The 24164-nt window shown below is 43.7% G+C and overlaps 1 protein-coding gene and 1 long non-coding RNA gene across 2 annotated transcripts in view; one reads left to right on the forward strand and one right to left on the reverse strand.

The window, feature by feature from the left end:
• LOC144094132 (uncharacterized) overlaps window positions 1–11285 on the reverse strand; it is a 70347-nt gene extending 59062 nt beyond the window's left edge. The window contains exon 1 of the long non-coding RNA XR_013306425.1: window positions 10910–11285. This is a non-coding gene — a long non-coding RNA (uncharacterized LOC144094132). The remainder of the gene's footprint in view (window positions 1–10909) is intronic.
• On the forward strand, window positions 1432–10027 carry LOC144095017 (uncharacterized). Its single transcript, XM_077628846.1, has 5 exons — window positions 1432–1833; window positions 2592–2685; window positions 3218–3293; window positions 5350–5479; window positions 9889–10027. The coding sequence occupies exons 1-5, from the start codon at window positions 1818–1820 to the stop codon at window positions 9999–10001; spliced, it is 429 nt and encodes a 142-aa protein (XP_077484972.1). The 5' UTR covers window positions 1432–1817; the 3' UTR covers window positions 10002–10027.
• Window positions 11286–24164: the final 12879 nt, after the last annotated feature.

Raw genomic sequence — 24164 nt, forward strand, 5'->3', positions numbered from 1 at the left:
ACCGCGCTTTAAAGAGTTTCGCCTGCTTTGACACAGTCTAGCTCCTGTGCACCCGCGCTCGGTCCTCTAAACTACTCTGGTCCCAGTGTGACTGTGTGCTATGACAATCTGAGCGAAAAGGAGGATGTCTGGGGGTTTTGATGTGCACCACGGCCATACAGTTGAGCGACATGATAACGTACGGGCGCGGCATGCCAGCCTGAATACCGGCCGCCAGCGTCAGAAAAATGCGACAGTAATGTTTGTTCAAGTCCATACTAAGCCGTCGGATGGAGTATCGTTGGCCAATATCTAGTCGTTGGTAGAAGCGATAACAGGAATACAAACAAATGTCTCCCCACGGCGCCTTTAATTGCTGCTGCTCAATCGCGGCTCCCCTGGCCTCAGCTGGCTCCGCTCCTGAAGGTGTCGCGGAAACCGAGCATATCTTTGTTTTACTACGAGACGAGGTTCACAGTAAAACGATGACGAGAGCAGCACCTCAGCGCTAGCCAGTTTCGAAGTGCACTCAGATGCTGCATCGATGCGAAACCGGCTAGGCTTAGCGACGACTAGGGCAGCCAGGGGGTAGCGCGTAGTTCATTGCCCGGCGCGCCCGCGGGCGGCGTCGTTCCCGAAAGCTCGCCTCGCTCACTCCCGCTGGCTCACTGATTGACTCAAGAGCTTGCGACCTTCACTTGGAAGGCTGGAAAATCGAGAAGCGAGCGACTGGCGCTGCGACTGAGCGATACTTTATGCCCACGCTTGCACTGCTGGTGAACAACCTTTAACGCCCATATGCATGGGTTATCGGCTGCTTTGCGGCGAGTCTTAGTAAGATCGTCCGCGACGCCATCGTCACCGTCCGTGACGCACAGGCTGAAAACTTCAATTCCAGTACGTGCCGAAACAACTCGTATTTTTCGTAACGATACGAGCTCGAAAACACGCCTGCTTCGATGCGCTAGTGGGCTCTTGCTTGTTAAACTACACGCGATCAGGATGCGGCGAGTGCTTGCCACTGTTGCATATTAGCTAAAGTGAGACGCAAGTGTCGACGTAGTTTCGTAACGCAGTTGATATCAAAGCACTCCGCTTGTACTGGTCACCGATTAAGCTGTTAAGTTTCATGATCTCCGGTGAGCGTGCCAGTGTCGCGCAAATTAATGCATCGCAGCTACTCTCCATCGTGCCAATTGCGTTCACCTTATCCACGATATTCGGCAGCTTGAGATACGGCGCTTTTCTTCGCTGTTTTTGTCGCAACTTAGTGATTTTCTCTGGCATCAAACGAAATTGCATTCTGTCAACACCGTCGTCTGCTCCGTCGTCTGCTCCGTCGTCTGCTCCGTCGTCTGCTAGTGCATCCGGGTCACTTCAGGGGATCACAGGATCGCAGCTTCTACAAACGACATGCCAGAAAAAGTAACTGAAAGCGCTTTAGTATTCCTAAATAATCTAAAAATAATTTAAAATAAATGCAGTGTCTTTGTTGTGAAGATAATATAAGTATTCATGGTTTAAAAAACAAATTTTTTTGTCGGTTGTAATTTTTCACCGACACGAAAGCGCAGCCGTCGGCGCCATTGCAGCGCAACCGACAACGCGTGTTTTGTATTATTTGCCTCTTTGAGGCATTGCTTGAGTACTTGTACGGCGGACACGTGTGAAGAACTCATTCAATAGGAAGGTGAGCAGGAGTGTGTTTTGGAAGCCAACGACCAGGATTTCGGCCTGTCAACATTGGCGAGTTTCAACGGGTAAGCCATGAAGAGTGCTGCGACGTCTTTTCATCTGTTAGGGGAACGAAGACTCCTGCGCCGTTTTACTAAGCCTGGATGAATCGCATGGCCGGTGAGTCCCGCTCTGCGTTTCTTTGCTGATGATCTGTATTCACACGCGCTATTTGTATGCGGCTATATAGGGATGTGAGTGGAGGCAGTCCGCCTGCGGTTGACGCAGCTATAATGCGGCGCCAAAAAAGCAGGGCCTATATCCTGCATCACAAGTGTTGTTCTCATTGTCTTTATTTGCATTTATTACTCGCGTGCCATGGTAAATAAAAATGGCACCAGATATAACAGAGTTACGCTTTCGCGTGCTAGCGCTTCGACACTCGGTGCAAAAGCATGGATTTGCACTGCGTAGAAGACGATGAGCGAGAAGTGCCGCGCGGCGGAGCGCTCACGCTAGGCCAGCTGCGATCAGACGCCGCACTATTTTGCTCAGGGTTAGTACTCATCGGATTAGTGCTTGTGCCTTAATATGCGTCATACTAAATTTTGAGACAGTGATCGCATGCGAAAGGCTAGTTCATATTCATCGCCTTGTCATTTGTAAACTTGTCTGTGCTTCCCCAGTGGAACAGGATTTGAGGCAGTGTTATGTCAAAGTTAGATCAATCTTGCGTCTCCTGAGCTGTAAACGTTGATGCTTCCTCTCCTTCTGAGCACTGCGAGCTGTCGGATATGCAACTGCACAATTATTTAGGATTTCTACGTTTTTGCTATATCCCTCGCTTTTGTGGCCCGCATTCAAGTCGTTCGCCATTGTCGATGGTTTTTTGTTACTTATTTTCGCTTTGTTATTTATTCTTGGTTGCGTGCCATCAGCTGTGGTGCCGGCGATTTTCCGAGCTCGGAACTCTTCCCAGGCACGGGATCCTACCCACAGACCTCCCTTCGCCGCACTCACGAGTGTTCTTCGGTATTTTTTTGTTTCACTTGCCTTTACTTGCATTGCCAGTCGACAAATTTGTGCAGCTTTTAATTGTATGCAGATTTGTTAAATGCGCTAGCAATTTTTCTATGATGCCAAGCTGTGCTGTGAGATATCAAGCTTCTTGCTAGTGAAGGCATGCTTTTTTCCATTCTCTCCTCATTTAACCAAGGAAGACTGGTTGCAACTTTCAATTTAATACCTAGACATTGGTGCAAGGCACCATGATAGGAATTAATGAAAACCTGCACATCGTATATTCAAATTGGTGTACGGTATTTCAGCCAGCTCATCCTTCAGTGTGGTTATAACAGTCATTGTGACTCTTCTCAAAGAATGTATATGGGTGCATTACATAAAATCTGTTCATTTGTTTTGTCATGGGCTAGCTCATTGGTTTTTTATTTACTTATATAACGTCTAAGTTTAGTTTTTAAAGCAGTAGACGATTTCCTCTCTTGTCATTCATGACATGGCTACAGCCACTGACAGCTGTTGCTCTGGATGTATTTATTTGCAGTTGCCAGCGGCCAGCATCTATTGGGCCATGTGTGCTTCCTGCCTTCGGCTGTGTCATCCGTCCTGATCCGTTCATTGTAGTTATTCTTTTTCAGTGATGCATATCTTAGCTGCCTATTTAGAAAAATATTTTCAATATAGGCTTGCAGCTAGGTTTAGAAATGCATGAAACTCTACATGCACTTCACAGCAGTACCTCAGCTTATAATTACCGGAACTGTAGACTTGTACAAAATATAGTCGCTGATGTAGCTCTCGACGCAGCTGCTGTTAACATAAACGTGCTTTGACATTGCACACCTGTTGCCTGGTATGCATATGTGTCCTCGAAAAGGACCTATATGTTTATTTATCCCTTTAAAAACATTGTGCTCTACAATGATGGTTTACCAGTACCTCTGACACAGAGACCAAATTGTCAGTCAGTAATGTAACATTGCACGATGACACCAATCCTTGTATGGTATAGCATCCTTGCAATGCACTGGGCAAGCTGCTGTCAGCACAGATTTATTGCTGGTTTATTGCCATAGCATATGGTTATACTGCACAGTTTGTACCTCTACCTTCTTAAAGCTTTATACTTGAAAAATTTAAAATTAGTTGAAGGAAAATTCAAGGAATGTAACAGTAACTGTCTCACATTTTGGTGGACACTTGAACCGTGATATAAGGGAGGGATATAGAAGGGAAGTAATGAAGAGCTGATGCCCATGTTAGATGCCCCTCTTTAGTTAAACATACCTCGCAATTAACACATTTGGTGCAAAACAAACATGGGACTTGCACGCTCACAAGCACCCTCATGTCAGTAAAACAAAGTGCCAATGTTGCCGTACTTTAGAGCTTTGCTCCTAAAAGCGCAGCTGACTGCTGCTCAAAGTTGAGAGCAAAAATATGTCTACTTTTCCTCATGTGCAATCTGCGATGCTGGTGCCATTTGCAATGGTGATTGACATTGAGTTGCATGATGCTCAGTCTGTTCCTGGAGTTAGTGATTTTGTCTGTCGTGTGAATGTGCTGTTAAAATTAGTGCAGAACAATGGTTCTCTAGTTCATTTTAGGTAACTGTCTCCTGTGCCACATGCTACCACCCTTTTTCATCAAATTTCCTAATCTCATTTAGCCACCTGATTGCCACCCATTCATGCATTCACCTACTCTTGGAATCCTCCCATTGTGTTAGTGTGGTATTGCTTATATCTTCTCTGCATTACACATGCACTGCACTTCCTCTTTTTTTGATTTAGTCAAGATATCTCTGTTCCTGTTTCTTGCATAAGCATAAGAGGCTACTCAAGTGCACCATCTGGGCTTGTGATGCAATGTGTAGGGTGCTTCGTTTTTGGGTAAAACCTGGTTTCTTCCTACTGTTGCACCAAAAAAGATTCTTAAAGATCAGGTTTAACACAATTTCTGTGCAAATGTGCCTGTAAAAAAGTGTGGTTTGAAGGTGCACAAAGCCTAAGAACTGCTGGAGTGTTGTGGATGTCACATTATTCTTCTGACAGATTTTTTAAACAATTCTGGTTATTTTATTTCTCTTTTAATGTTTATTGTTTGTCGGTTGCTTATAATTTTTGGATAAACTGAAAGCTACATGTACTGACTGGTATTTCATTTCAATAATTATACCCATTATTATGAAGCTGTGTTGGAAGGTAGGTGTGCATTTAGTATGCGTGCTTTGAATTTCAGTTATTGTTTCTGTAATGCAAAATGGAAGACAGGTCTCTGCTGTGCGAGTTTTTTGCGATGGAGTGAAAGTACCTGGAGCAGCATTTGCTACTGTGTCACCCAGCCAAAAGTTCTCCCACAGACCACTGAGCTTCTGAATACCTATGGCTTAAAGCTCGAAGCGCTGGTTGCCCTTTCCGAGATTTTCTGCATTAACGAGTGCAAGCCCAAGGGCTCAGAGCTAACAAGCATTTGAAACCATAGAGCTATACACAGTAGTGCTGGGGCCGTGCAGCAAGTCAGTGTGAATTAGATCGCGATAAACATGGTTTACTGTAGAAAGCTAGTGTGAAAAAATAGTTGCGCTCACAGAAACCGCTGTTTCTTAGTCGGTCATTGAAACAAAGCAATGCATGTAAAATTTTATATCTCACTGATCCCTCAATTTTTTTCCAGCTAAAGACCAAGAGTTGCATGGAAGTTGTGCAAGCCACCAAGTTGCGTGTGATTTTTGCCAGGGACCTGGTGCAGGCTTGGAAATTAGTGGATGGCCAGTGGTATTCACTCAGTAAGGCAAGCTTTTTCTGTAAGTACAGTTTTTGGCATGGCATTGCTTAGGAACGCATGCACTAATCTGACTACTCTATGCCTGCCCATGCTTCAAGAATAATGAAGTACATGAAAAAAATTGATTGCCGAAAAAAAATTGCCGTTTCTGTTATGTTTTTCCAGGAAAGTATTTGCCATTTAAAGGGCTGTGAAAACCTTAAAAATTATTATGTGCTTGTTGTGGCTTTTTTTTCAAATTTCTTCCATGTCTATGTTGGCCTGACCTTGTAGCTTGTCTGCATGAGATTGGCTGCTACCTACAGTTTGCTTTTTTGTTGCTCCTTTATTGCCTGTCACAATCTTTACTTTGCGTGGCAGTGTCATGCAGTTTGGGAAGTAATCTGATCTTATTTCTGCATTGGCCTGTAGTGCAAGCTTTTGCATGTGGCGCAGGTTTATGGTGTCCTTTTTTTTGCTGCAACTGCAGTTTGGCCATGAGGGTTAGAGGCTTAGTCCTTTTTTTATTTTGATGCAGTGTCATATACTTCAAGCATAAATTAATGAAGTAAGCAATATTTTTTGTAATAAATGAACATTCATTATAGCTGTGGCCATTATAAATGCACATGACTCTAAAATGGCTTTCTTTCGGCATTCAGTATTACATCTTAAAACCAACCGGAAGACACAAAACAGGAGAAGAGATGAACACGAGATGAGGCTGGTCTAACAACTGAAATTTTATTGAAGGAAAGTGGCAAAAGAAGACCTGCAAAGAGATTCAAGCACGCAAGACCCCAAAGCAGTGAGAGGGCAAAAAATAACCGAAAGGCACTGACGTACTAGTAAACCATCTAAAAAACTAATTCCTTAGAGTGAAGGTTCACCGACGGTTTAGCCAGGCACTTCTTTTTAGCCTTACTGATGTAGTAAGCCTCAACTATATCAGGACAGATTTATCACTTCCGTAAACCACTGATGTGCCGCAGAAATCAGGCGTGCAAAGGGAAAGGTCGTTCTCCGATTGCATTCACGAGGTGCAGGTGAAAATTCGCCTTCCTCTCTATACAGTGAAAGTGCTCTCAGCCAGGCGCACATTCAGATATCTGCTTGTCTGCCCATAGTAGTTTCAGCTACGAGGCAGTGGAATGCAAAAAACCGGTTTACTTTTGCAAGTGGTGAACATATTATCTGCCACTGTGCATAGCGGACGATTACCCGTAGTTGTATCAAGCCTAGTTTGAACGAAGAAGCAAAGGGCTCATACCTTACTTTTAGCGGTCAAGACAACAGCAACATCATACTTTGGTGCAACTTTCTTGGGATGGTGCGAAATGGCGTGGAGTTAAGGTGTAGAGCCCGTCTTTTTGGGCTGCTCAACGACGTCAGCATCATGTGAACGGTGTTCCGTTCCCTCGGGAGAGTAAAAACACACTCTGACAGGTGCGCAAGATGGGCAAGTGGGAACCCAGGCGCAATTGGCTTGGAAACCTGCTCTGAGAATGCATTCTAAACACTGTGATGGCATGACTTCCATAAAGCAGTCGTGATGCATGTGATTGCCAAACTGTCCTTCACCAGCCTCGAGTGGTTCAACTCGTAGCTAAGAGGCTTCCTGATCTTGGGCTTTGGCGCCAACATATGTGGTCGTCCGCAAAGCGCAGGTCTAAGTCAAGAAGCTACAAACGGTTATGCTTAGTGAAATTAAGACCTAAAAGATAGGCTTTGACCACATGCCTAAAGATTTCTAAAACGTCTTGTGCCAACTTATCTGAGCCCTCCTTGTGCAAAAAAATTAGGTAGCTATCAACATAACAAAATGCTACTATGCTGAGGCCTTCGGGCTTTGATGCGGTATCGACTCTGGACAGAAGAATGTCGCGGAGGAACAGTGCAACCTGGGACCCTCTGCATATGCCTGATTTCTGATGTAAATACCGCCTTGCCAACTCACAAAAGTGGAGTTCTGTGGAGTTCTAGTTTCTTGTGGACAGCAACCTGGGCAGGTGCTCTGCAGTGAGCATCGACATGGAGGGCCTGCACTATTCATTGTCACATGATAGACCTCTGAGGTATGTGCTAACGGCATCAGGGTGAACAATGAACATGCTTTTACAGATGATTGCGTGATTTCGGTTGCTGGCTTCTTGGGGCTGTTGTCCTTTTACTGCAAATCCGCATTTGTCAGTTGGCAGGGCGGTATTTACACGCAGGTCGTACCTTTGCTCAGCAACATTTTTTTGTCTAAATTCGATAAGGCATTAGAGCCCTGTTTTGGAGACCTTGGAATAGTAGCATTTCGTTATGTTCATGACCGTCCAATTTTTCTAGACATAGAAGGGTCAGATAAGTTGGCACAATATGTTTTAGGAGTCTTTAAGGCATGCGGTCAAGGCCTGTCTTTTACATCAGAATTGTCTAAGCAGAACCGCTAGCAGTTTTTTGATGCAGACTTGCGCTTTGTGGACGAATATGTTTGTCGGGGCTACAGCTAATGATCGGGGAAGGCTCTTTTTAGCTACGAGTCGGACCACTCGTTGTTGGGGAAGGATGGTGAAGTGGTGTATTTGTCGCTGGTTAAGGTCAGTAAAGATGGAAACACTTGATGGGTGTGCAATCGTGTGCATGACATCAGCTTTAGATAAGTCATGCCATCACTGCTGAGGACGCATTCTTGTAGCAGGTTTCCAAGCAGCTGGGTTCCCACTTGCCCATCTCAACAACCTGTCGTATGTTTTCACTCGCTCGAGGATAAGGAGCACATACTCCGGTGATGCTGATACACGTTACCTCCACAGTATTTCACAGTCTCAAGAAAGTCGCGGGAAAGCGTAATGCTGCTGTTGTCTTAACAGCGAAGTGCAAGACAGGAGGCCTTTGCGCCACCATTAAAAAGGCTTGATAAAACTGGGTACTTGTCCACAATGGACAGTGTCACAAAAAAGGTTCACCACTTGCAAAAGTAATGGAGTTTATTGCGTTCCACTGCCTTATGGCTGCAACTAATATGGGCACACAGGCAGATATTTGAATTTGCACTTGACTGAGCACTTTCACTCTATAGGGGGAAGGCAAATTCTAATCTGGCACTGTATGCTCAATCTTGTGAATGCAAATCTGAGGATGACATGTCTCTTTGCACGCCTAATTTCCACGACACATCAGTGGTTTATGGAAGGGATAAATCTGTCGGTAGATAGTTGAGGCTTACTACATCGGTAAGGCTAAGGACACATGTGGCTAAGCCATCGGAAAACCTTCAGCGTAAGGAATTTTTGCTTTTTTAGATGATTCATTAGTATGCCAGTGACCTTTGATTGCACTTCGCCCTTTCACTGCTTTGGGTTATTGTGCGCTTGTATCTCTTCGCGGGTCTCCTTTTGGGGCTTTCCTTCAATGATGCTGCCGCAGTGGCTCAGTGGTTATGGCGCTCGGCTGCTGTCCCAAAAGACGCAGGTTCGATCCTGGCCGCACCAGTCAAATTTCAATGGAGGCGAAATTTTAGAGGCCCGTGTACTGTGCGTTGTCAGTGCACGCTAATGAACCCCAGGTGGTCGAAATTTCTGGAGCCCTCCACTACGGCGTCCCTCATAGCCCGAGTCGCTTTGGGACGTTAAACCATCACAAATCAAATAAACAAAATCTTCAATTAAATTTTTGTTAGTCCTGCCTCTTGAGCTCATGTCTTCTTGTGTGTTCTGGCTGGTTTTAAGGTGAGTCAGTACCAACTCGGCCAGTCATAAGCCTTGTTCAGTATTACAACATTTTGAATAAAGTGAGAAGTTTACTAGGCTATGTTGCCGGGGATCGTGTCCGCAGCAGTTGTGGGCAACTCAGAAGAGATAGCGTCATACGATTGGTTGTGTAATTGGCAGAGGATGATGTGAGGATGCTGCTCAAAAAGAAAATTTCATAATCGGATGATTATTTACAGCCAAAAATGTCCAAAAAGTGGCTGGGCCAGGGAAAAAGTGCCGCGAAATTTGAAAACGCTGAAAGTAGGTGGACCTACAGCGTAGTGCCAAGTTTGAAAAATTGGAAGTATGGACAAAGCCAAAGCTTGGCGCCAAGTTTGAAAACTCGAAATGAGCAATAACGTGACCAGTGATAAGTGTCCTATACTTAACCAGGAGATAGGAAAAAGAATGATAAATTAGAGGCAATTAGGTATTTATTGAGAAGCGAAAGGCAATGAACGCGTGATTAGACTGGGCGGGTATTCAGTGAGTGGGCAGGAACGATCCGTGGAGGGAAATTTGAAAACTCGAAATCGTTGCTGGAATGAAATGAGGGTAAAATAAGAGTTAATCGATAACCAATCAAGTCAACGAGAAAAAAACCATGGCGCCAAATTTGAAAGGCGACCAGTGTCGAGGAAGCATCAACGCTTTCACATTTGTTTTGCGCAGGTAGCAGCAGTGATCTCTATTTTTTGTTTTTTTTCAGCCAAGACAAAAACTATTTTTCTTGGCTCATGGGCGATGTATCTAGGATCCTGCGGTCAGGACAACGCTGGACAGCATGCATCAGCAAGCTCGAAAAAAAGCACGAAACAGTAAATAAATATTGATCATTTTCATTTCAATTCTAGTGGTTTTGTGCACGAATTACTCTGGAATGCACAAAGCTTGTGTTAATTGACAGGCGACCATTAACAAGCTGTGCATTTTTGTGCATAGCCTACTCCAGAACACAAATCCTGTGTTAATTGACAGGTGACAGTAACGACTGTTACACAGTGTATGAGCACTACACAAGACACACTACAGAAGACAAGGCAAACTACAGAAGACAAGACAGACTACAGAAGACAAGACAGACTACAGAAGACAAGACAGACTACAGAAGTCAAGACAGACTACAAAAGAGAGGACAAACTACAGAAGACAGACTATAAAAGACAAGACAGACTACAGAAGACAGGACTACAAAAGACAAGACACTACAGAAGACAAGACAGACTACACAAGACATGCCCAAAATACGACAAGACTACAGACTACAGAAATTTTCTGTCTTAGAATCCTGTAGTGCGTTTTGACTGGGTATCGTCCCCGGATTAACTATGCAGGTATGGATAATCCAGTACGGATAAACCAATACATTCGGATTCTCACCTTTAGTTCCTTTCACTGTTACATCACCATTGTTGAGCGATCAGTTAAGATTATGAATGATTAAATTCTTTAAATTCCACCTAATGTTGTTGATATTGTTACGTGATGGCAAGCCAATAAAGATAGGACTACATGACAGATGGCGATGGAACGATTTAATGTTGGTGTGCCCAGCTCGAGCGCTCCGTACCGCGCCACCGCCCGCTTTGTCGTCTTCTAGTCCGTGACACTACCCGGGGCACCGAGCGACCGTCCTGATCGTGCAAACAAGAAATCAGTGACGTTACACGTAAGGCGGGGAATGGGCTTGGTAAAATGGATGAATAGAGAAGAGACGATGAAGAGCTTACCGTCATGATGAAAGAGGTGAGCAAATGATGATCCGATGATGCCAGGTTCATGAAGTCTAAGGAGTCACCTGTCTCATGAACTCAATGTTGAGGCCCGTGGACCACCCAACAGCAGGGCGGGGGACTGTGTTCTCGTGTGTGGGCGGTTGGTCAGTGGGATCTCTGTTCAGTGGGGTCGTAGATCTTCGGTTATCACGTGTGGGCGATCAGTGGGGTATCAGGTCAGTGTCGGCGGTCGTCGTGTCTTCTGGCCGGTGCTTTGGGCGGGGCGGAGGAGAGCAGCGGCGTCGGTACATACATGGCAGGCTGGGGATGCGCCGGCTGGTTCGAAGCCACGAGCACTCCACAGAAGAGTTTGGTCCACAACAGTCTCCTGAGCTCCGGGACCTGGATGATAAAGGTACCCCTCACCTTACACCAAATGTTACGTGATGGCAAGCCGATTAAGAGAGTACTACATGATAGATGGCGACAGAATGATCTATTGACGCTGGACCTAGGGCGAGCGATCCGTGCTGCGCCACTGCCCACTTTTCGTCTTCCAGTCAGTGGCAATATTTAAAAACTTAGCAAACGTTATTCTGGCAGTGCTGTTTCGCATCCGTCTTCTCGTTAACACTGACTCAACTACATGTTTCCCTCGAATCAAAATTTCTTGTTACCACACTGTAAAAAAAAAGGTGTAAGGAAGGGGTAACTTTGAATTTTACCCCTTCTCGGCAGGCATGGAATAATTTTGCACCCTTGAAATATCCGCGGCAAGACGTTTAGTCCATTTCGTGAAAATTGCTCCTTTTTTAATCTTTTTTTGTCAGGGTTAAGAACTGTGTTTCGCTTTTTATGCCAAATATGGCGGAAAAAATGCTACCAGGGATTTCTCCTAGAGGGCACTTAAGGTTTTGTGACGGAAATGTTGGAGGCCAAACGAACGCTGCGGCGTTGATTGCACTTGCACAACATCTCCATGCTAGCGTCCTTTTTTACTGAAAACGCACATTTTTCATTTTTCTTAACAAGTAAACTCTGAAACGCGGCAGTTCTAGTTGATCGAAAAGACATCTTTTTTTTACGTGCAAGTTATAGCAAGATGTCTTATCAAAAGAAAATCTTTTTATGGGAGCTTTGCTGTTTATATCCTCCCACAGTTGATCATAACTTGCACTTATCAAGCTTTTTTGTATTTCTGCATTTCTCAAATGCGAGGTGGAACTTTATTTTACTTACAGCTTTAAGATGGTGCCGTGACCAACGTTGTTTGTAAAGCACGTCGGATGAGGGCAGTTGCATGAACGCGTCCTTGAGGCAAGTTGCTCTTGAGCGGTGAGCACCTTCAGCGATGTAAAGCTGGACCCTCACGGTAGTACGGGACGCGTGTATACTCCGACGTAACGCGCGCGCGCGACACGGAGGCGTCACGTTGGCCCCAGCGAGACCCTCTAGACTCCAACGGCGCTTGACCGCCGACGCGTCCGGCGGCTTCGGACCCCCCCGACCACACCAGCGGTAACTTGGAGCATGTGTCGATTTCGCTGCGAGGGCGTCAGTCTCCGCCGGCCCGGCCAGACCGGTTCCGCCTCTCGTCGGGACGGCGTTTTCCCGTTTTCCAAAGCTGGTGGGAGCAGTCTTGAGTTCAGGCGTGCACAAATTAAGGTGAATACCCCCCTCCATTTCTGAAGAGATTATAATAGTGGGCGACTGGCCCATCTCTCTTCACGCTAACCCCTGTTGTGGGTAGAGCAGGAAGTGAAAACCAGTCTGTGAACCAGGGTGTTTGTCGGAAAGCAACTTCTTGTAAGTCAGTTTTTCTGGAATTTTGGAAGTTGAAACCGATAATCCTCCTTCACAGACAGCATATTAATTTCCTGCTCTTCCAAAAGCGCGAAGGTGAGTCAATCGCCTTCCATTTTGATCTTTTTATAAGAGTAGAGAGAGTAATGCCCTTTAATCTCAGTGAACCTGAAGCCCCAAAGGTTACCACCATCTTTCGAGGTCGAGTGTAAAGGGCATTTGCCGAAGGGTACTATGGTGCACCATTGTACCTGTCTCGACCTGCTCCTCGCGTTCGCAGCCATGCTCTGCGCACAAAAGGAGAGATAACGAGTAATTTTTGTGGATAAGCTAGAGACCAGTGCTGGTACAGGAGGCGAAAAGGAAGACAAGGAGAGTCAGTAGAAATTTTGGATTCACTGGAACTTTTGGCTATTCATTGTGTCCTTTCAACAACTTCCGTCTCATACAGATAAGAAAGCATCTGCGCTCTTCCTTTTCGAACAGGAATGCGGGAATGTGAGCAAGGGTCTTCGTTTGAAAAATATGTGCTAAATTAGAGAGGGGGCTACTACTCTGCAAGTTGTCAACTGACCACTTGGGGTTACCCGCAAGTCATCTTTTCCGGAAAGCTTGTTTTCCAACTAAAAGGTCTCGAACCGAAACGACACCTCTAATTCTTCTTTAGAAGGAAATCTTGGGATCGTCGCGCGCTGTCTGCAGCAGAGACTAGGCAGAGAGAGTAAAATGCCTTCGTCGCCGTTCCGTGGTGGTTGGGTTGTTTATTGTTCGGACTACAGGTGCAGAGGGGCGAATGGAGGAAGTTAGAGCGCCGGAAGTTAAAGCACAGGTGCGATGAATTTTAGCGCCAGCTACAAAAAGCAGCCCAGTCAGCATTATGGCGGTACGTGGAAACGTGTATAGCAAAAAGGAAAACAGAAAGAAAGGCATTAGGGGGGGAGAAAAATCATGAATGAGAAGTGCACCCTTCCTTGCTTCTCAAAAACACCTCTCGCATTGCTGACATGCTGATTGGAATGCCCTTAAAATGCAGCCCCTTTGAAATGGGCTGCTTTTATGGAAGCTGCTCTCCAGATCTTTTCACACTGCACTCCTCTCTGGGAGTTAAGAGACGACTTAGTACCTGCTTAGTGGCTTTGTCCTGTGTCTCGCTGCATGTTTCATTAGCTTGCAGTTCCTGCATCCGCAGTATTTTTCTCAATACAGTTTTCACCAATATCCTAGCTGCCGCCACCTCTGGGGCTAGATTACGGCGGTGAAAGGCAATACGTTTTCCGTTACCCGCTTATCCCCAACTTTTTCCGCGTACGCAGCGGAAGGTAGCCTGTGCGATCAAAAATGACTCCCGTGGCATCACAGCTTAGAAAAACTAACTGAAGCTCTTTTTTTCACATGTAATGAACTGCTTTCGGTCTTGTTAATACCTGTAGTCTTGTAACGATTATTTCTACTAATTTTGAAGCATATTTCCATGCTTTTCATAATCTCGTCCAAGCTAATGTCAATGGAAACCACTTTACAAGGCATTACACCACAAGAGCATCACCAATACATTGAGACGCTCTTCAAGCGTATCAAAACGTAGTTCAACAGAGCTGGCCCTCGTTGCAGAAACTGCTTTATCTTCATAAAAGTGGTGAATACGAATGAAAAGAGGATCAACGCGACGCTATTTTTTTTCGTTGCTGTCCATCGCGTTTGCAAGATGCCTTCAGAGCAATGGATTCGGATAAGAGCAGGAGATAGAGGTCAATCGTGGCAGTTTGAGTAGCCTCCAATTGGCTGGAGACATAATTCGTGGCCTAGAGAGAAATGGCCCATGGTTGAACGCCTGTATAAGCACTCAACACAGAAGGTTCGGAGTGGAACTAGTTGAGATTAAAACTTATTTTCAACTGACCGGGAACTTCAGAATAGTTGTCACGGAATACACGGCCGCAGGTCCGGACCACAGGTGTGAAATCGCTAGGAGAATAGGAATGAGGGAGCTGGAGAGCACTGACAGGCACTCTAAGGTTATGTCCAGACCTTGAAACAAATCTTGCCACACATCGATCAAAAACTTCGACTTTAACGATAAGGGTTCAAATTAAATCGTGAAAAACAGACGCCCGTTTGAGTGTTTTAATGATGCGGCAATCTGGACATCTTTACCAGACATATAGAATCCGCTATGCATACTTGCAGGTTCTGCACAATGACATGCAGCTAGTTAGAACAGGCACGCATTTTTTTAGCACAGCTGTGTCAAACCTTCATTCTGAACGCTTTGTGGTTCTTCCCGTGTAATATTGGTGCACTCTTCTGAAGCAAGGTAGCCGAAATCGAGATGGGCTCCCTAGGCGCCATTATATCGTGTTCAAACACGCACCGACAGTTTCCAGTAATGGCAGTGTTATTACGTGCAAGCCCGTGGGTGCGTTTTTAACTGCGTAAAATTTCAGGCTGATGTTATTTTATTTAAAACAGCGTTTTAAACACCAGTTTTCGAATCATCACGAGCATTCTTCCAGCTGAAGCACAAGCCATCAAATAGCATGAAATCGATTTTAGCACAGCAGCATCTCTCCCAACTTCGGCAGGCGCAACCAGCTTCCAGGCGCCCTCTGCAATAAACTGGGCGATAACTAGTTTCACACACAAAAAAAAATCGAGAACCTTTTTTAGGAACGATGAGCCAAAGCGTGAAGTAGTACAATTTTAAATCAAATATTTCAATGCACTTAAAAATCCTGAGCACTTTTATACATCTATTTTTATTTCGCAGCTAAATAGTTATGTCCGAAAATAACAATATTTAGGCCCTTTCTCTGACGCTGCTATCTTTATTGGCCGGAGCACACTGTGAACATCGTAGGTTAATGGTGTAAAGCTGAAGCTCTTAATAGCGCAGATTTGTAGTTTTCCTGTGGTGGAACGTTAAAAGCCAGTTCCGACTGTGTCATTGCGGCGTCAGTATATTCCGGAAGTATACCTTGGACATCGTTTCATCGAATCACATATATATCATAGAATTCAGACATTGAACCGAACTTCATTTACTGAAACGATGGCGACTACACCAAATAAATGTATTTGCTACTTTTGTCACGAAACACAGGACGGTGGCAGATAGCCTAAGCCATGTTAGATCATTCAAGCTTACGGCAGGCTAATATGCGGAATAAACTGAACAACTAACTGAAGTTAGACTCGAGCTAGTTAGAAAGCACTGAGAATCTAGCAAGCTTCCACGCAGTTCCCTCGCCCACGTGATCAGTGCATATAAACGTTGCGTTATTTGCTTTAGAACCTCGTGCCCCCTATGGCCCCGCAATTGAACTGCAGTTGTTCTAATTGCGTTTTACCAGTGTTTCTCGTTTTCTGGTCCATGTTCCTTTTATTTATGTATGTTCTGTACACATGTGTTTCGAGGGCGGGGGGGGGGGGGGAGGAGGGAGGGGGTATGCATGCGTTTTGCAATAAGAATAAAATTGTCGATGAAATTTTCGTTCACTGCAATTCCTCATACGACATCGAGCCGGCGCTTTCCTAGAAGTAGTGCCTAGCCACCAGCGTCGCTCAATTCTTCAAAAACGACATAAGCAGCGCACTGTTGCGCAGGGGAAAAGTTTGAAGGAAAGAAAAGAAGGAGTCGGAAGAAGAGTGATTAATAAATAGTGGAGGAAAGCCATTCGCTGCGGCGAAGCGCTTGGACCGAAATGGTCCGCTTTAGGCACCGAAATGAAGAGAATGATGGAGGCTGCGATTCTGAGAAGAAAACGGATATACAAAGTGAGCGCTAGAAGCGCTAGGAACCAGTTGTGGAGAGCCCTCCTGTTCACGATTATTTTGTTGTGCTCTTCAAAAAAAATCTTTTTGGCTATTTTCCTGATACATGACTTTTTCACATTTGGCTACATTTCACTCTCTTTGGCGTTTAGTGCACGGACCCATTTTACAGCCCTGTTTGAGGCCGCGTGCGCCTCAGGCTGAAAATTCTCTCTGGACTATGCCACCGCCGTGTCGCAAAAACGCGAACTCCCTATTCTTGCCCTGTGGGTGTTGCGCATCGTAGGTGCAGCCTTTTCTTTCAGGGCAACCTCGGTACCAGTATTTGGGTTTGAAGGCGGCTTGCAAGCAAGCTTTTTTTAACTTTTTCAGGCACACAGCACACGCACACTGATCCTTAACACCCCCTCCCCCCAAAGAAAAAAAAAACAAGACCAAAGCGGCATGAGTCTCTTCGAAACACGTAAGCGTGGTTTAGCCAGCCACGTGGTTTCAGTGAAGCTGCGTTTACCTGAAAAATACAAGTCAGCCGAAACGTCTGAAGAAATCAATTTGTGCATGGTTAATACGACTCCCGTTAATAAGAGCGACTCGAATTAGGGACAATTTAACAAAGCTCGCCGTCGCGGCAAACAAAATTGTAATGACATGTGACGCGAAGGCAACCACGGGCCCGTGTTCAGCTGCTGGCGGAATTTCCTAAATCACACACACACACAAAAGAGGCAAATTCGGCGCCGTTCCTTTCTGACCCTGTGCAAAGCCTTCGGGGAGGGAGCGCTGACGAGCCGACGTGGACTTGAAAACAACCCTGCAAGCCGGTGGTAAAGCGTTTTCTTCTCCTCTCTTTTTCTTTCGCGTGCGGACAGCTGCGGGCTCTGCTAAAAAGTAGCGAACAAAATAAAACATTTTATTTTTCTTCACGTGACCGAAGAAGCTGGATTTTGGCGGCATTGGAAGTCGAAGCCGAAGCCGAAGGCAATTTTTGCCGCCGGCATGGCCGCGGTGCGTTAGGACGTTGGCCACAATTTTCCTGCATGTCAGGCACAATTCGGCGTTTGCACGGACGTTTGTCCGCTGCCTGTAGCTGCTTCTTGTCTTATCATGTCTTATTCTACTCTTCCCTCTGTGGCGAAAGTGTTCAGTTCACGATGCCTGCTGCGAAGATGGATTTGGGTTGCTACGATTTGGCGTATGCGACTTTGTGAGGCCACCAGCGAGGGCGGATCGAGCACGCGAGAAGAGTGGGCAGTTGCTTCTATCTTGACTTTGCATCGATGCATGTAAGTCATCAAGTAGTGCATGCAGAAGCGTAGAAAGTTGGGCTTGTTGACTTGAGTTCGTCTTGAAAACAGCGTAAAGATGGACAACACGAGCGCCTCAGTCTGTCTAGTCCCGTTCAGCAAGGCGGAAATGTGGGCGAGTTCTTAAGTATTCATCATTTTTGCTCACTACACAACCATAACGGGACACAAGACTAAAGACAAACACAAACACGCCTTGACTATCAACTTTTTTTTTTATTGAACGAAATTTAAACATATATAGCGTATATATACAGGCAATGAAAGAGTTATCACGACAAAAGTTATCTGGAAGGCACTTGGGAGGTTAGATAATTCAATTCCCTCTCGAATAATGTATATATACGCCTTTCGTTCTTCAATAAAAAAACCTGTTGATAGTCAGGGCTTGTTTGTGTTTGTCTTTGGTCTCGGGTCCCATTCTTGTTGCGCTGTGGGCAAAAGTGATGAATATTTCTCGTCCCGTCTTTTCCGCAGTTATCAAGTCGAAGCTGGGTGACTCAACGCGAGATCTAACTGCCTAAATATATATATTTTAAGTTTTCTTGATTCAGTAGGCGAACAGTGAATTTCGTTTTGTGAAAGTGCTAATATTTCAGAAGAAAACAATTATAAACGACGCCGTAGGAGAGGCAGCATTTTCAAGCACAGCTCATTTTCTCAAATTTGCCATGACGTAAGCATCTAGATGTGAAAGCCATGATGGATATATTTCTCGTACTAAATGTATAGGTGAGAAGGAATATGTCAGGGTTATTTCCGCAATTTTGAGGAAGTTCTTTGCTGGAAAAAAATTCGAAAATGACACGTCTCAAGACAAGACTATTTTCAAGAATTTGTTTCTCCGCAAATTTTAACCACGTTTCCTTCAAATTTGTACAATTGATAATCATTGAGGTGCTAAAAAGGTGTATCGACTTTCATTGCTATATAATATAGGAAAGTCTAAGAAATATTGCCCTAAATTTGGCATTTCTGTACATAGTGTTCTTCAATAATCTGAGCACAAAAAACCGCATCTCCAATTTTTAAAACTCTGCAGACAAGTCTCTAGAAGGAGGTGACAAAAAATTATGAAAGGACATAGTGCAATATTTTGTTTCCAACAATGCTATCCAAGCTCAAAGTTGTAGTTTTTTTAGCATCAGCAGCAGCGCCTAAATAAGGGGACAGAAGCTGCAAACACGCTTTCTGCTGCTCTAAATTTTCCGCAGATCCCATCACTGAGACCTTTTCTATCAAGACAGAGCATACCTTATTATTTTTGTGTACACGCACTGATCTGTGACGTAAGCAGGATTCCGTAGTGCCGTTATTATCGTGTGCAGGTAACAACTGGGAGTGCGGCCCATAGAAATGCATCAAAAGAAAAGTTTTGTAATTCTATTAGTGCACAGTGCACGTATGAAGCTGTGTGTGTCCCCAGGCCCTCGAGTTATTGTTTGACTCCAGGCATAATGGGGCTAATTTTCTTTTCGACTTCGCGTTTGACATTAAAAATAAACTTTGGTTTCTTTTTTAGCAGTTGTTAGTTTATTTTGATTGGTTATGCTGGTATATCCTTCATTGGTGATAGCTATGCTGCAGTAGGCATTTCTTCAAATTGTGTACAATTTTCTTTAAGCTCTTGCTTATCACAGAGCCTCCAAAATTCCTATGGTAAAAGCCTTTGGTACAGAATGTGGATTTGTAAAGCACCTCTGGCAAGCACATATTGAGGTGTTTTTGTTATTTGACTTTTAAATGATGCTGTATACTTGCACGTTCATTTCTACTAAGTAGTTGGGCTTTTTAATGAAAGACAACCTTATAGGTGCACTCTGCAGTCAGAAAATAACATTGACAACTTTTGTTTACCTGCACTCTGCGATAGCGGTGCTACTGAATTCTGTGTATGTTAAAGATCATTGTCAGTCCACAAAAAGTATTAGGTATACTCTCTATTGATGAAAAAAGTCCCAGTCTTTGAATATAGGGAAAACATAGAGCAGCGCAGAGCGTTTGCTGCTTCCCCGCCCTCATATAGGCGCTCTGCGTGATGCTCAAAAAACTACAACTTTGAGCTTGGATAGAATTGCTGGAAACAAAAGAGTGCAATACGTTCTTTCGTGCACTTTTTTGTCTCCTTGTAGAGGCTTGTTTTATGAGTTTTAAGAAAAATTAGAGATGGGGTGTTTTTTTCCTTCGATTTTTGAAAACACTACTGTATTAAAAAATCCCGGATTTAGGGCAATAGTTCTTGCACTTCCCAGTATTATGCAACAATAAAAGTCGGTATAATTTTTCAGCACCTCAATAGTTATTAATTTTGCAAATTTGAACGATATGTGTTGTATATTTGTGGAGAAAAAAATGAAAATAACCTCGTGTCATTTTCGAAATTTTTTCCAGTAAGCGACAACTTCCTCAAAATGGCGGGAATAAGCCCGACATATTTCTTCTCACCTGTACATTTAGAACGAATAATCTATACATCATGGCTTTCATATCTAGATAATGACGGCATGGCAAATTAGCGAAATTTATCTGTGCTTGAAAATGCTGCCTCTGCCATAATATTGTTTGATTTTTTCTCATAAAATGTTAGCATTTTCACAAAACGAAATTCACTGTTGGCCAACTGAATAATGTGCGCATAATAAGTGAAATAATTGCGAAAATTAAAAAAGAAATATTTAGACAGTTTGATCTCTCATGAAATCACCCACCTGTCAAAAGCGATAAGATATGAGCCTAAAGCCATAAATACATGACCCTTTCAGCGCAGTGGTTAGGCATCAACTGTACTCGCTGCCATAACCTGGAACCGAGAAAGCGTGAGTACTGCGTCTCATGTTTATTTGGTGTCATGTACGCTTGCAATCAGCCAGGTTTTTTGTGAAAGATCTGAAGTTAAAATTTGTTCTTTGTTTTGTACGGTTAGTTTTTCTAGCGGATACATTTTTATTTTATTTGAGCCTTATGGTTTATGCTTCATGAGGCTTGACGTTCCAAAGCGACTCAGGCTATGAGGGACACCGTAGTGGAAGGCTCAGGAAATTTCGACCGCCTCGGGTTTTTAACGTGCAGTGACATCACACAGTAAGCGCACGCACCCCTCATCACTCTGTTTAGATATATTTTTATAAGTCTGTAAAGCTAAATTGTGAACACTCTGCATATTAAAATTTATGCCCGAAGATGCAGGCCGTCTGCCTTTCCAAATGTGGGGCATCAGGTAAATTTAGCACCTTTTTCTGCCAAAGCAGTTCTAGCATCACTCCTCCCCCTGCGGCAATTAGTTCTTGTGCGTGATTCCTCAGCATGTAGTAAAAACATTCATTAGAGTAAAAGCATCTAAGTAATCGTCGATTGTAAATCCGATTGCGTTTGCGTAATTTTTGAATCAGATGTCGGATTGTACCATAATTTTTCACATACAGTTCAATTTAAATGAAGTGCTCTACACAAGTACGCAAAGGAAATCATGGAAATAAAGAAAGGGCTGAAGTCTGGTTTATTAAAATTGCACTAAGCAGTGTTTAACACTGGAAAAATTTAACCTGTGTCATTTCACGAATTTCGGTGCTAGCTGTCTTACGCTTTCCGTAAAAAAATGCAAGCGCGCTGTGGGATAAAATGCTGCAACCCCAGCTGAAACTTGCTCGCAGTGTTCTTGGAATCCAGGCTGCATCTTCTACTCTCTTTTAGTGTGACCCTGGATAAGAAGTACACGGTTGGAACGCAACTCCAACAGGCGAAAACAATCATTAAAGACTATTGCCTATCCGTGCTCTGTGAGGCCTAGTGGGCTGAGCCGCCGCGCTGCAGTATGAAAGCAGCAGCACTCCTGGTGGCTTTCCAGAGCGTAACGGGCTGCCGAAAAGGCAGACGGGCCTTCCCGGTCAAGCCATTGTAATATATTCTAGTTCACTCTAATGATGTCATTGTAGCTGTTACCATGCTGGCTGTGAAACAAAATGTGGTTTCCTAGAAAATAATTCTGTTCAGTAAATTTATATGAGCAGACCTTTTTAAATTAAATTGTGTTACATATTCATGGTGACAAAAAGATGGTATGCATTTTTCAGAGGATGAACTACATCATCGTGTTCATATTTAATGCAGGATGCCAGCAGATGGTTTTGCTGCCTGCCCTACAAGCAGTGTCACTGTAACCACTGGTCCAGAAACTGCCCTTTCTTGCGCTTTTAAAAGGTGCGAAAGTTAAGATTTCTTCAGTGGGTACATCATTTGGAACTTTCTTACAGATTTCTCAACATATAAGATGTCGTTAACACATTCAACACTTTGCTTTTGAAATGAGCAATGTTCAGATGTTTGTATATGAAGACTTTTGCTTGCAGATTTATTGCAGCAGGTGCCTCTGTAAAATGCTCATTGGACTACACAACCCAGCAGTCATGCTTGCCTTTGGTCAGAGTAACTGAAAAACTATTGTTACAGTTGTCGCTGTAAGCAGAATAAGCATTAGAGCATGGTGTTTCGTTACCAGCTTGTAGCAGCTGATGAAAAGTTCGCAATAGCAGTACCAGTTACTTATTCCCTGTAATTTTTGCGGTGCTGTAATGTACTTCCATAATACTGTGGTCCCATGGAGGATATGAACTGATAGCAGTGTGAACTAATATTCTGCACATAGAGACTAAAACTGTTTCTGTTCTGTCATTCAGAGTTTATGAATATTGGGCTCTGCCGTTACCAGCTTGTAGCAGCTGATGGAAAGTTCGCAATAGCAGTACCAGTTACTTATTCCCTGTAATTTTTGCGGTACTGTAATGTACTTCCATAATACTGTGGTCCCATGGAGGATATGAACTGATAGCAGTGTGAACTAATATTCTGCACATAGAGACTAAAACTGTTTCTGTTCTGTCATTCAGAGTTTATGAATATTGGACTCTGCAGCTTTTTATGTCTTTGCGATTGTGAAAATGTTCACTTAAGCATTAAAGAGACACTTACAATGGATTGAAGTTTACCTGTATAAAGTCTATGTAATTCTGAACACAACGAGACCACTCTGACAAAAAGTGAAGCTTTAGTAAGCTACCCATGACCGAACAACAAAATACTAGTGTTACCATGGCCAGCCGGTTTAGCAACTGAGCGTGTCTACAGTTAATTTTTGGCAAGGATAGCAGAGGCTTTGCTGCACCTCCATTCACTTGAGAATGGTGGCAACCAGTCTTTGGCTGTGTACATCAAGAGTTTTGATCGAGTATTTGGATCACGATTTTGAATCAAGTATTAGAAATAATAAAATTCAATTGCCTCAGTCCTAAATTGGTTCTGGCTGCCATACAAACATTATTGTGCCAAGAAAGAGCCAGAGAGAGTACCAGGAACACTAATTAGATTTTTATTAGCATGACTGGGCAGAAGTGAGATTTATATATCTGTCACTCCACTCAAATTGTCCCACATATCGCGCTCGACATCTCCAGTTTGTTGAAGAAAATTCATTAAAGCTGGTCCCAGCATGCGTTATCTGAGCTAAAATAATTTTGCCAAAAAAAGTTTGTGAGGTGATACCAGTTCGAACATTTCTGAAAGGAATGAAACCAGACGCTGTTCAATAATGATCAAAAATCCAAAATTTTAGAACACAATGCACAAGTTTGTTAATGACATCTGCACATATTCAGGTTTTCGAAATGAATCATATCGTGCATTTTTGGATGGTATAAGTAGTTTTATGTTTAAATAAAATCAAAAACTTTACTATTTTGACATTTAAAAAAAAATAAGAACTTCCTTTCAGAATGGCCTTCTTGCCTACAAAGATTCCTATTACCAATTAAAAATGTTTCACTTCTTGAAACTGAATGCGTCGACCTGAATTAAAATACTAAATTTTTAGGAAACTGTTTCAGAACATAGTAAGCACTCGCTTTATTTCACCCTGAGATGGTCCAAGTCAAAATACAGATGATGGCGGGTTTAGTAGAACAATTTATTGGCTTTCGTTTCTGAAGTTTTATTTGGGGTGGTTTTTGTTCAAAGTGAGAAAAAATATGTAAAGTCGAGCTCTCGTGCTGCAAGTTGCGTCATCTCTTAACGGTTCATCGAGTAACACAGCACCTGCCATGACACATTTAAGGCCACATAACCACTTCAGTTCACCCTCACTCACTGTAGTGCATGTTTAGGGCTGGAGCGAAGGCAGGTACCGCATGACATTTGGCGGGCGGTATGCGATAAGCGTGCCTGTTTTCGCTTTTGAAGTTCAAACAAACCCGCTATGGTACAAGGCAGCCAGGAGCAGAAAAACTATGGCTTTTAGTGTGCTGTCTCGCTTGAGCCACAAGGAAGGAACGACCACCTGGCGCAGCTATCGTAACAGCAGTCATTTTAATGCCAGAATAAGATCACAGCAAACATGTGCTTCG

Source organism: Amblyomma americanum, chromosome 6 (genome assembly GCF_052857255.1).
Source record: "Amblyomma americanum isolate KBUSLIRL-KWMA chromosome 6, ASM5285725v1, whole genome shotgun sequence".
NCBI classification, from domain to species: domain Eukaryota; kingdom Metazoa; phylum Arthropoda; class Arachnida; order Ixodida; family Ixodidae; genus Amblyomma; species Amblyomma americanum.